The sequence below is a fragment of the Crinia signifera genome, chromosome 4 (assembly GCF_055691185.1).
Source record: "Crinia signifera chromosome 4, ASM5569118v1, whole genome shotgun sequence".
In the NCBI taxonomy this organism is placed as follows: domain Eukaryota; kingdom Metazoa; phylum Chordata; class Amphibia; order Anura; family Myobatrachidae; genus Crinia; species Crinia signifera.
In genome coordinates, this window is record NC_139220.1 from 969,266 (window position 1) to 982,109 (window position 12,844).

The 12,844-nt window shown below is 50.9% G+C and overlaps 1 protein-coding gene across 4 annotated transcripts in view; it reads left to right on the forward strand.

Annotated features, from left to right (window-relative positions):
• The window catches only part of EPS8 (EGFR pathway substrate 8, signaling adaptor), a 211,782-nt gene that overhangs the window by 158,629 nt on the left and 40,309 nt on the right, over nt 1-12,844 (forward strand). For 3 of the 4 annotated variants that reach the window (XM_083180715.1, XM_083180718.1, XM_083180716.1), the window contains 2 exons: nt 1,934-2,039; nt 10,974-11,105. In XM_083180715.1, the coding sequence (XP_083036841.1) occupies nt 1,934-2,039; nt 10,974-11,105 (238 nt within the window). The remainder of the gene's footprint in view (nt 1-1,933; nt 2,040-10,973; nt 11,106-12,844) is intronic. The other variant, XM_083180717.1, reaches the window with a different exon arrangement.

Below are 12,844 nucleotides of genomic sequence, written 5' to 3' on the forward strand. Positions count from 1 at the left end.
TAGGTCAGGTCTGGGGTCTGGTCGCCGTAGGTCAGTTCTGGGGTCTGGTCGCCGTAGGTCAGGTCTGGGGTCTGGTCGCCGTAGGTCAGGTCTGGGGTCTGGTCGCCGTAGGTCAGGTCTGGGGTCTGGTCGCCGTAGGTCAGGTTTGGGGTCTGGTCGCCGTAGGTCAGGTCTGGGGTTTCCATAGGTCAGGTCCGGGGTCTGGTCGCCGTAGGTGAGGTCTGGGGTCTGGTCACCGTAGGTCAGGTCTGGGGTCTGGTCGCCGTAGGTCAGGTCTGGGGTCTGGTCGCCGTAGGTCAGGTCTGGGGTCTGGTCACCGTAGGTCAGGTCTGGGGTCTGGTCACCGTAGGTCAGGTCTGGGGTCTGGTCGCCATAGGTCAGGTCTGGGGTCTGGTCGCCGTAGGTCAGGTCTGGGGTCTGGTCGCCGTAGGTTAGGTCTGGGGTCTGGTCGCCGTAGGTCAGGTCTTGGGTCTGATCACCGTAGTTCAGGTCTGGGGTCTGGTCGCCGTAGGTCAGGTCTCGGGGTCTGGTCGCCGTAGGTCAGGTCTGGGGTCTGGTCGCCGTAGGTCAGTTCTGGGGTCTGGTCGCCGTAGGTCAGGTCTGGGGTCTGGTCGCCGTAGGTCAGGTCTGGGGTCTGGTCGCCGTAGGTCAGGTCTGGGGTCTGGTCGCCGTAGGTCAGGTTTGGGGTCTGGTCGCCGTAGGTCAGTTCTGGGGTCTGGTCGCCGTAGGTTAGGTCTGGGGTCTGGTCGCCGTAGGTCAGGTCTGGGGTCTGGTCGCTGTAGGTCAGGTCTGGGGTCTGGTTGCCGTAGGTCAGGTCTGGTCCCCATAGGTCAGGTCTGGGGTCTGGTCGCCGTAGGTCAGGTCTGGGGTCTGGTCGCCGTAGGTCAGGTCTGGGGTCTGGCTGCCGAAGGTCAGGTCTGGGGTCTGGTTGCTGTAGGTCAGGTCTGGTCCCCATAGGTCAGGTCTGGGGTCTGGTCGCCGTAGGACTGGTCCCCGTAGGTCAGGTCCGGGGTCTGGGCCCCGTAGGTCAGGTCCGGGGTCTGGTCCCCATAGGTCAGGTTTGGGGGCTGGTCCCTGTAGGTCAGGTCCGGGGGCTGGTCACCGTAGGTCAGGTCCAGGGTCTGGTCCCCGTAGGTCAGGTCTGGTCCCCATAGGTCAGGTCTGGGGTCTGGTCGCCGTAGGTCAAGTCTGGGGTCTGGTCGCCGTAGGTCAGGTCTGGGGTCTGGTCGCCGTATTTCAGGTCTGGTCCCCATAGGTCAGGTCTGGGGTCTGGTCGCCGTAGGTTAGGTCTGGGTTCTGGTCACCGTAGGTCAGGTCTGGGGTCTGGTTGCCGTAGGTCAGGTCTGGTCCCCATAGGTCAGGTCTGGGGTCTGGTCGCCATAGGTTAGATCTGGGGTCTGGTCGCCGTAGGTCTGGTCGCCGTAGGTCAGGTCTGGGGTTTCCATAGGTCAGGTCTGGCGTCTGGTCGCCGTAGGTTAGATCTGGGGTCTGGTCGCCGTAGGTCAGGTCTGGGGTCTGGTCGCCGTAGGTCAGGTCTGGCGTCTGGTCGCCGTAGGTCAGGTCTGGGGTCTGGTTGCCGTAGGTCAGGTCTGGGGTCTGGTCGCCGTAGGTCAGCCCTGGGGTCTGGTCGCCGTAGGTCAGCTCTGGGGTCTGGTCGCCGTAGGTCAGGTCTGGGGTCTGGTTGCTGTAGGTCAGGTCTGGGCTCTGGTTGCCGTAGGTCAGGTCTGGTCCCCATAGGTCAGGTCCGGGGTCTGGTCCCCGTAGGTCAGGTCCCCGTAGGTCAGGTCCGGGGTCTGGTCCCCGTAGGTCAGGTCCGGGGTTTGGTCCCCGTAGGTCAGTACCGGGGTCTGTTCGCCGTAGGTCTGGTGCAGCAGAATCACTGAGCCATTTATTCAGAGTACCCACTGACTTGTATGTATTCTCTCCACCACAGGAACCCTGAGGCAGAGAGCAAAGCCAAGAAATATGCCATATGCAAGTATGACTTTGTGGCCAGGAACCTCAATGAGCTGTCCGTGCAGAAAGATGACATTGTAGAGGTAATGCCCTCTCCCTGGTGCCTACATGATAACAGCGTGATCAGTGTGTGGCACCTGCGGGATAACAGCGTGATCAGTGTGTGGCACCTGTGGGATAACAGCGCGATCAGTGTGTGGCGCCTGTGGGATAACAGCATGATCAGTGTGTGGCGCCTGTGGGATAACAGCGCGATCAGTGTGTGGCACCTGCGGGATAACAGCGTGATCAGTGTGTAGCACCTGCGGGATAACAGCATGATTACTGTGTGGCACCTGCGGGATAACAGCGTGATCAGTGTGTGGCACCTGCGGGATAACAGCGTGATCAGTGTGTGGCACCTGCGGGATAACAGCGTGATCAGTGTGTGGCACCTGCGGGATAACAGCGTGATCAGTGTGTGGCGTCTGCGGGATAACAGCGCGATCAGTGTGTGGCACCTGCTGGATAACAGCGTGATCAGTGTGTGGCACCTGCGGGATAACAGCGTGATCAGTGTGTGGCACCTGCGGGATAACAATGCGATCAGTGTGTGGCGTCTGCGGGATAACAGCACGATCAGTGTGTGGCGTCTGCGGGATAACAGCACGATCAATGTGTGGCGTCTGCGGGATAACAGCACGATCAGTGTGTGGCACCTGCGCGATAACAGCGTGAGGCACCTGCGGGATAACAGCGTGAGCAGTGTGTGGCGTCTGCGGGATAACAGCGCGATCAGTGTGTGTCGTCTGCGGGAGAACAGCGCGATCAGTGTGTGGCGTCTGCGGGAGAACAGCGCGATCAGTGTGTGGCGTCTGCGGGATAACAGCGCGATCAGTGTGTGGCGTCTGCGGGAGAACAGCGCGATCAGTGTGTGGCGTCTGCGGGAGAACAGCGCGATCAGTGTGTGGCGTCTGCGGGAGAACAGCGCGATCAGTGTGTGGCGCCTGCGGGAGAACAGCGCGATCAGTGTGTGGCGCCTGCCGGATAACAGCGTGATCAGTGTGTGGTGTCTGCGGGATAACAGCGCGATCAGTGTGTGGCGTCTGCGGGATAACAGCGCGATCAGTGTGTGGCGTCTGCGGGAGAACAGCGCGATCAGTGTGTGGCGTCTGCGGGAGAACAGCGCGATCAGTGTGTGGCGTCTGCGGGATAATAGCGCGATCAGTGTGTGGCACCTGCGGGAGAACAGCGCGATCAGTGTGTGGCGTCTGCGGGATAACAGCGCGATCAGTGTGTGGCACCTGCGGGATAACAGCGTGATCAGTGTGTGGCACCTGCGGGATAACAGCGTGATCAGTGTGTGGCACCTGCGGGATAACAATGCGATCAGTGTGTGGCGTCTGCGGGATAACAGCACGATCAGTGTGTGGCGTCTGCGGGATAACAGCACGATCAATGTGTGGCGTCTGCGGGATAACAGCACGATCAGTGTGTGGCACCTGCGCGATAACAGCGTGAGGCACCTGCGGGATAACAGCGTGAGCAGTGTGTGGCGTCTGCGGGATAACAGCGCGATCAGTGTGTGTCGTCTGCGGGAGAACAGCGCGATCAGTGTGTGTCGTCTGCGGGAGAACAGCGCGATCAGTGTGTGGCGTCTGCGGGAGAACAGCGCGATCAGTGTGTGGCGTCTGCGGGATAACAGCGCGATCAGTGTGTGGCGTCTGCGGGAGAACAGCGCGATCAGTGTGTGGCGTCTGCGGGAGAACAGCGCGATCAGTGTGTGGCGTCTGCGGGAGAACAGCGCGATCAGTGTGTGGCGCCTGCGGGAGAACAGCGCGATCAGTGTGTGGCGCCTGCCGGATAACAGCGTGATCAGTGTGTGGTGTCTGCGGGATAACAGCGCGATCAGTGTGTGGCGTCTGCGGGATAACAGCGCGATCAGTGTGTGGCGTCTGCGGGAGAACAGCGCGATCAGTGTGTGGCGTCTGCGGGAGAACAGCGCGATCAGTGTGTGGCGTCTGCGGGATAATAGCGCGATCAGTGTGTGGCACCTGCGGGAGAACAGCGCGATCAGTGTGTGGCGTCTGCGGGATAACAGTGCGATCAGTGTGTGGCACCTGCGGGAGAACAGCGCGATCAGTGTGTGGCGTCTGCGGGATAACAGCGCGATCAGTGTGTGGCACCTGCGGGAGAACAGCGTGATCAGTGTGTGGCACCTTCAGTTTATTCAACTGTCGTCATCCTGACAAAAGTTGAATAAACTGTAACGTTGATCACAGCTGTGGCGTCCCACGCCTGATTTCTTATCCATATAAGTCCCGTGAGTGCCTCTGACATCGTACATATTATTGAACACCGCAGAGTGTTCCATGGTAGGCGCCAGGGCCAGTTGTCGATAGGAGGGTTTGAGTGCCGGTCTCAATATATGTGAACATATACTGTATGTGTTGACCGTGGACTAATATATAACATTCCTCATATGTCTTCCTTTTGTTCCTAAGCCAACCATCACATTGGTGCAAACATATTCAAGGTCCAAAGGCCAAAAATGCCTTTTGGACCTTGGATATGTTTGTTGCAATGACGAGATAAGAGGAACGCTATATATTAATGTTTTGAAATACATTTATGGTTAAGTTTTATGTGCAGTAAGTGCCTGCCCTTTTTTATTTATATATTTGGATACCTGTCTTTGATACCGTGGGAGACACCCAACCGTTACCTTTAAGATTAGATGAAAATGTGACCTACTGTGGATATATGTGTGTGTTTGTGTGTGTGTCTCTACACTACCATTCAAAATGTTGGTGTCACTTAAAAATGTCCTTATTTTTTAAAGAAAAAGCACTGTGTTTCTTTCAAAAAAGAAAACATTACATAAATCAAAAATACTCTATACATTGTTAATGTGGTAAATGACTATACTAGCTGCAAATGTTTGGTATTTAAAGACATATCTACATAGGTGTAAAGAGGCCCATTTCCTGCATCCACTTTGAGCTAGTGGAGTATCTGGAGCATCACATTTGTGGGTTCGATTATACTCTCAAAAGGGGCAGGAAAAAATAACTTTCATTTGAAAAGTCTATTCTTGTTCTTTGCCAAGAAACTGAACATTTCGTACAATGGTGTGTACAACTCCCTTCAGAGAACAGCACAAATAGGCTCTAACCAGAGTAGAAAGAAAAGTGGGAGAAATAGATGCCTCACAGGTCCACAGCTAAATTAAATGGTACCCTCAAAACGCCAGTGTCAAAGTCTACAGTGAAGGGGTGACTCCGGGGTGCCGGCTTTCTAGGCAAAGTGACAAAGAAAAAGCCGTATCTGAGACTGGCCAATAAAAGGTAAAGATTAATATGGGCAAAAGAACGTAGACATTGCACAGATGAAGATTGGAATAGTGTTATGGACAGACAAATGGAAGTTTGAGGTGTTTGGATCACACAGAAGAACATTTGTGAGACGCAGAACAAGGCAACAGATGCTGGAAGATCCTGACTCCCTCTGTCAGCATGGTGGAGGTAATGTGATGGTCTGCGGCTGCTTTGGTGCTGGGCAGTGGGGGATTTGTACAAGGTAATAGGGATTTTGCATAAGGAAGGGCTATCACTCCATTTTGCAATGCTATACCCTGGGGACAGCGCCTGATTGGAGCCAATTTCCTCCTCCAACAGGACAATGACCCAGTGCACACCTCCCAATGATGCAAGAGCTATTTAGGGAAGAAGCAGGCAGCTAGTATTGTGTCTGTAATGCAGTGGCCAGAGCGTTCACCAGATCTCACCCCCATTGAGCTGATGTGGGAACAGCGTGACCGTATGGTACGCAATAAGTGCCCATGAAGCCAATCCAGCTTGTGGGAGGATCTTCAGGAAGCGTGGGGTGGAAATTCTTCAGATTACCCCAACAAATTACAGAATGCCGAAGGTCTGCAATGCTGTAATTTATTTCAAATAAAAATTGGTACTTGTTTCCTAGCACGGCCACAAATCTTGGCCATCGGGGGTAATTTGAGTGGCCTGCGACGCGACCGATGCGATGCCCCCGATTTTTCCATTGAAATGCATTGAAAACAGTGAAAAATCGGGTCGGTCGCGTCGTGTGCACCTAAAAATGCTTAAATGGTCCAGACGCGATGCCCCCGATTTCCCCATAGGGAACAATGTTAAATGCCTCAATTTACCCGCGATGACCACGATTTCCCATAGGAAACAATGTTAAATGGATCAATTTACCCAAATCAGCATAGGAACAATAGTAAATGGGCCAAAAACACCCCTGAACATTGAAATGTCCCCCCAAAAGTAGTTGACGCCACCCCGCCATCAACGTGAACCCGAAGCGTGGCGAGCGTGGCGAGCCCGCGAGGGGCGGCGGTACGCGTCCTCCGATCTTTTCATGCCCTACTATCCACTAGGGCGTGGAGTGAGAATAGAATAGTGTGGCGAGCGCAGCGAGCCACCGAGCCCGAAGCGTGGCGAGCGCAGCGGATACCTTCACAGGTAAACGTGTCCCTTCGCGGGCTTCCCAGGTGTCCGCGTCGCCATGGACACCTGGGAAGCCCGCGAGGGGACGCGTATAACTGTGAAGGTGTCTGCGGGGCTCGCTGCGCTCGCCACGCTTTGGGCTCGGTGGCTCGCTACGCTCGCCACTCTATTCTATTCTCACTCCACGCCCTAGTGGATAGTAGGGCATGAAAAGGTCGGAGGACGCGTACCGCCGCCCCTCGCGGGCTCGCTGCGCTCGCCACGCTTCGGGTTCACGTTGATGGCGGGGTGGCGTCAACTACTTTTGGGGGGACATTTCAATGTTCAGGGGTGTTTTTGGCCCATTTACTATTGTTCCTATGATAATTTGGCTAAATTGAGCCATTTCACATTGTTTCCTATGGGAAATCGTGGTCATCGCGGGTAAATTGAGGCATTTAACATTGTTCTCTATGGGGAAATCGCGGGCATCGCGTCTGGCCCATCGCACCCAATTTTTTAGCGGCCGCGATGGCCCCGATTTTACTCCCGATGACCGCGATTATGATCGTTGTGGCCGTGCTAGGAAACAAGTACCTAAAAATTATTTTGAATCTTCCAATGTTCTATTCATTCTGCAACTCATCTGATAAAGAAGTCAGTTATTTATTATTTATTTATTAACAGTTTTGTATATAGCGCAGCATATTCCGTTGCGCTTTACAAAGGGGACAGTGATACAACAAAACAGGGTATTTACAGACAGTCAAAATGTAGGAGCAGTAGCGCACGCAGGGGGGGGGGTTTCTGAGTACCCAGAACCCCCCCCAGGAGTCTAAGGACCCTATGCTGAAAGCTGAGGGTCCCCTCTTTCCATGGGTATAAGAATTTTAAAAATCGGCCCTTGGGAACCGGAGATATCCGACTTCAAAGCAGTGGTCCCCATCCAAGCCTATTAATTGCTCTTCCCAGTCAGATATTTCAGGTTCTGTCTGACTTAGAGTATTTTTGAGGGTATATTCCAAAAGCTGAGACTCTCCCCCTTTGATGGACACTGGTAGCTTCTCTCTACTGTTCCCAAAATCAGAGATATCAGCCTTCCAGCAGCTGGTTACTGCTCCAGCTCCACACACCTGGTATGTAGTTTTATATTCTCGTTGGCATATTGCTCTGCCTCCTGAACTCTCATCCCCTAGTCCCCAATACAATTTGGTAGGTGGGATTCTCTAGTGTTTAATTCCATTAAAATCTAAGAAATCTATTTCTGGGAACTGGAGATATCTGCAGTCAAGCAAGCTGTCTTCCCACCAGAAAATTATGAATAATAAGCCCACTCCACTATACACCCCTCCTCTGCGTATTAAACATCTTCTACCACCCTGGAAGTTATGTATCAGGGCCCTTTCATTCATCCCAATGCCCCCTTCTCCCACCCCATCTCCCACCATCTGTGCAGTAAAGGGGTAATTAGTGGAAATTACTGATCCAGGCCCTACATGCTGAGCAGTTGATATAATACACCCTACCACCCGGGGCAAAGCTTCCCCCACCCCTACCGCTGGAGGATCGGTAAGTGCCCCAATACATTGTTATGCCCAGGGGTCTACACTGCTGTTGATGCCCCTGTATGTATGTGTATATATATATATATATATATATATATATATATATATATATATATATGTATGTATATATATATATATATATTGTATTATTATTATTTATATACATTTGGTCTATCTATAATACTTTAACTGACCCGACATATACTGGGTCACCTAAGTGTCCATCTCCGTGCTTTGCTCCGCCCCTCTGGAAACCCCCTTCTGAAAATCCTGCGTTTGCCACTGAGGAGGGCCCTGATCGCAAGCTTACAATCTACAGGGAAATAGGCATTGATACATAAGGATAGGTACTGTATTCTTTATTGCATCGATTCCACCAGAATGCAAGGTTCTATGACTGGTTCTGGAACTTGATAAGCTTGCCTGAAGAGATGAGTGTTTAGGGAACGCTTATAGGTTTGGAGACTGGAGGAGAGTCTTATTGTGCTTGGGAGGGCATTCCACAGAGTGGGTGCAGCCCGAAGAAAGTCCTGCAGTCAGGAATGGGAGCGAGTAATGAGTGTGAATGAGAGACACAGATCTTGGAAGGAGCGTAGAGGTCGTGTTGGATGATATTTTGAGATAAGAGAAGATATGTATGTTGGTGTAGTTTGGTTTATGGCTTTGTGTGTAAGTAAAATAATTTTGCATTGAGTACGGTAGAATACAGGTAACCAATGAAGTGACTGACAGAGTAGCTTTGCAGATGATGAATGTCTGGCTAGGAAGATTAGCCTCGCAGCTGCATTCATGATGGACTGTAGTGGTGAGAGTCTGTATTGGGGAAGGCCAATAAGGAGACTATCCCAATAATCAATGCGTGAGATGATGAGAGCACGGATTAGAGTTTTTGCAGTGTCTTGTGTAAGGTAAGGGCGAATTTTAAATATGTTTTTTAGGTGCATGTGGCATGATTTTGAGACAGATTGAATGTGGGGTACAAAGGAAAGTTCTGAGTCAAGGATAACACCTAGGCAGCAAGCTTGTAGGGTAGGAGAGATTGTCATCTTCTCAACAGCGATAGAGATATCAGGTTAGTTATCATGTAAAACACTAAATTGTCTGGGTGACCCCAAACTTTTGAACGGTAGTGTGTGTATATATATGTGTGTGTATGTATATGTATGTATATATATATATGTGTGTATATGTATTTATGTATGTGTGCGTGTGTATGTATATGTGTGTGTGTGTATATATATATATATATACAGGTTGAGTATCCCGTATCCAAAATGCTCGGGACCAGGAGAATTTTGGATAACGGATTATTCCGTATTTCGGAATATTTTAATATTTCAATGATGTATTTTGAAGTATCTTGCATTTATGCTGTATAAACACATAATATACACACAAATATATTTTATTACCACATAAAATACACACAAATATATTTTATTTGTTCAAAAAACAAGGTTTCAAAACGTGAAACAAAATGTGTGTACTATCTCAGCACTGAATTTGAATGCCAAGCAATCATTGTCTTGCACATATATAGTGCCAGTTACATATCATGTCCCCAGTGATGCTGTTACAAATGTCCCCAGTGAGTTTTTAGCAAAAAAAAAAAAAATATTTCACTTTCTGAAATGTCTGGTTTTCGGAATAATTCGGATAACGGATATTCGGATACGGGATACTCGACCTGTGTATGTATGTATGTATATATATATATATATTTATTTATTTATTTATTAGCAGTTTCTTATATAGCGCACACAGATTCCGCAGCGCTTTACAGAGAATATTTGACCATTCACATCAGTCCCTGCCCCAGTGGAGCTTACAATCTATATTCCCTACCACATGCACACGCACACACAGACATTCTAGGGTTAATTTTGTTGGGAGCCAAATTAGCCTAGCAGTATATTTTTGGATTGTGGGAGGAAACCGGAGTACCCGGAGGAAACCCACGCAAGTACGGGGAGAATATACAAACTCCGCACAGTTAGGGCAATGGTGGGTATTGAACCCATGACCTCAGTGCTGTGAGGCAGTAATGCTAACCATTACACCATCCGTACTGCCCGATATATATATATATATATATATATATATATATATATATATATATATATATATATATATATATATATATATATATATATATATATATATATATATATATATATATATATATATATATATTATATATATATATATATATATATATATTATATATATATATTATGATATGTGTATGTAGATATGTTTCCAATGGATGAAATACCTATTGACAGAATCCCCACCCAAATGGTGATGGACAAAATACAGACAGATACAGAACAACAATCTAATTAGCGACAATCAAAGCACTAAGTACAATACTCTGACACAACCACAATGCCGGCAGTCCCACCCGAGGCAACCGTAGAAGAGCCTCTGGGTACCCCAGGTGCCTAGCCACGCAGTTTGTGACTCACAGATTTAGTGACTCCGATCTGCCTGTGCCCCGATTATTGTGTCACCATTATGCTGGTTAATTAGCTCCGTAAGCCCAGCACAAGACGCAGTTTATCGGGTATGGAGTTCCACCTGCTTTAGGAAGGCAATGTGAAATCTCCGAGCGCAGCCCCGTTTGGATGATAACAGAGTTGTTTTACTGAACCTGTGAGTTTTCGGGCACAAATTGGATACATGACAACCAAATGTGATTAACCCTTTCTCATCACCTGATAACATACCGACCACTGAGACTAATCTGTACTAGATGGAGACGGGCACCGAATGCATCAGGTGGGGATTCATGTGAAAGGTTGACATGAGTGTTTTGTGCCTCTGTCTACACCCCCCCCCCCCCAATTAGTGGCTCACCCAACGGCACGTTTGACCATTCTCAGTGTTCACGTGGATTGGAAAGTAAAGGAATAAATCGACCATTTCATGTGTGGACCTTTTGACTGCCGACCTAGACACTGTTGTCCACCAATGCTGTTACCCTCCCGTATGTCTGCTGTAGGTTGTGGATGATCAGAGGCAGTGGTGGAAGGTCAGAGACTCCAGTGGATCTTCTGGGTTTGTGCCAAACAATATCCTTGGACTAATGAAAAGTGAGGAGCGCTCAGAACCCGTCTATAGCCAGACAATTCAGGTATGCGCACGTCTTCTTACACATCCGCAATAAATACCTTCCGCTACTCTGTGCTTTGTACTATTGTCATTGTATTCACATATTTAGTGTTTAACTACTGTTATCTTAATGATGCGGTGAGTAATCTCTGCGTCTCTGCCACGACTGCCGTAATCTCTGCGTCTCTGCCCCGACTGCCGTAATCTCTGCGTCTCTGCCCCGACTGCCGTAATCTCTGCGTCTCTGCCCCGACTGCCGTAATCTCTGCGTCTCTGCCCCGACTGCCGTAATCTCTGCGTCTCTGCCCCGACTGCCGTAATCTCTGCGTCTCTGCCCCGACTGCCGTAATCTCTGCATCTCTTCCCTGACTGCCGTAATCTCTGCGTCTCTGCCCCGACTGCCGTAATCTCTGCATCTCTTCCCTGACTGCCGTAATCTCTGCGTCTCTGCCCCGACTGCCGTAATCTCTGCGTCTCTGCCCCGACTGCCGTAATCTCTGCGTCTCTGCCCCGACTGCCGTAATCTCTGCGTCTCTGCCCCGACTGCCGTAATCTCTGCGTCTCTGCCCCGACTGCCGTAATCTCTGCGTCTCTGCCCCGACTGCAGTAATCTCTGCGTCTCTGCCCCGACTGCCGTAATCTCTGCGTCTCTTCCCTGACTGCTGTAATCTCTGCGCCTCTGCCCCGACTGCCGTAATCTCTGCGCCTCTGCCCCGACTGCCGTAATCTCTGCGTCTCTGCCCCGACTGCCGTAATCTCTGCGTCGACTGCCGTTATCTCTGCGTCTCTGCCCCGACTGCCGTAATCTCTGCGTCTCTGCCCCGACTGCCGTAATCTCTGCGTCTCTGCCCCGACTGCCGTAATCTCTGCGTCTCTGCCCCGACTGCCGTAATCTCTGCGTCTCTGCCCCGACTGCCGTAATCTCTGCGTCTCTGCCCCGACTGCCGTAATCTCTGCGTCGACTGCCGTTATCTCTGCGTCTCTGCCCCGACTGCCGTAATCTCTGCGTCTCTGCCCCGACTGCCGTAATCTCTGCGTCTCTGCCCCGACTGCCGTAATCTCTGCGTCTCTGCCCCGACTGCCGTAATCTCTGCGTCTCTGCCCCGACTGCCGTAATCTCTGCGTCTCTGCCCCGACTGCCGTAATCTCTGCGTCTCTGCCCCGACTGCCGTAATTTCTGCGTCTCTGCCCCGACTGCCGTAATCTCAGCGTCTCTGCCCCGACTGCCGTAATCTCTGCGTCTCTGTCCTGACTGCCGTAATTTCTGCATCTCTGCCCCGACTGCCGTAATCTCTCGTCTCTGTCCTGACTGCTGTAATCTCTGCCCCGACTGCCGTAATCTCTGCGTCTCTGCCCCGACTGCCGTAATTTCTGCGTCTCTGCCCCGACTGCCGTAACTTCTGCGTCTCTGCCGTAATCTCTATGTCTCTGCCCCGACTGCCGTAATTTCTTCGTCTCTGCCCCAACTGCCTAATCTCTACGTCTCTGCCCCGACTGCCTTATCTCTACGTCTCTGCCCCGACTGCCATAATCTTGGTGTCTCTGCCCCGACTGCAGTAATCTCTGCGTCTCTGCTCCGACTGCCGTCATCTCTGCGTCTCTGCTCCGACTGTCGTCATCTCTGTGTCTCTGCCGTAATCTCTAGGTCTCTGCCCCGACTGCCATAATCTTGGTGTCTCTGCCCCGACTGCCGTCATCTCTGTGTCTCTGCCGTAATCTCTAGGTCTCTGCCCCGACTGCCATAATCTTGGTGTCTCTGCC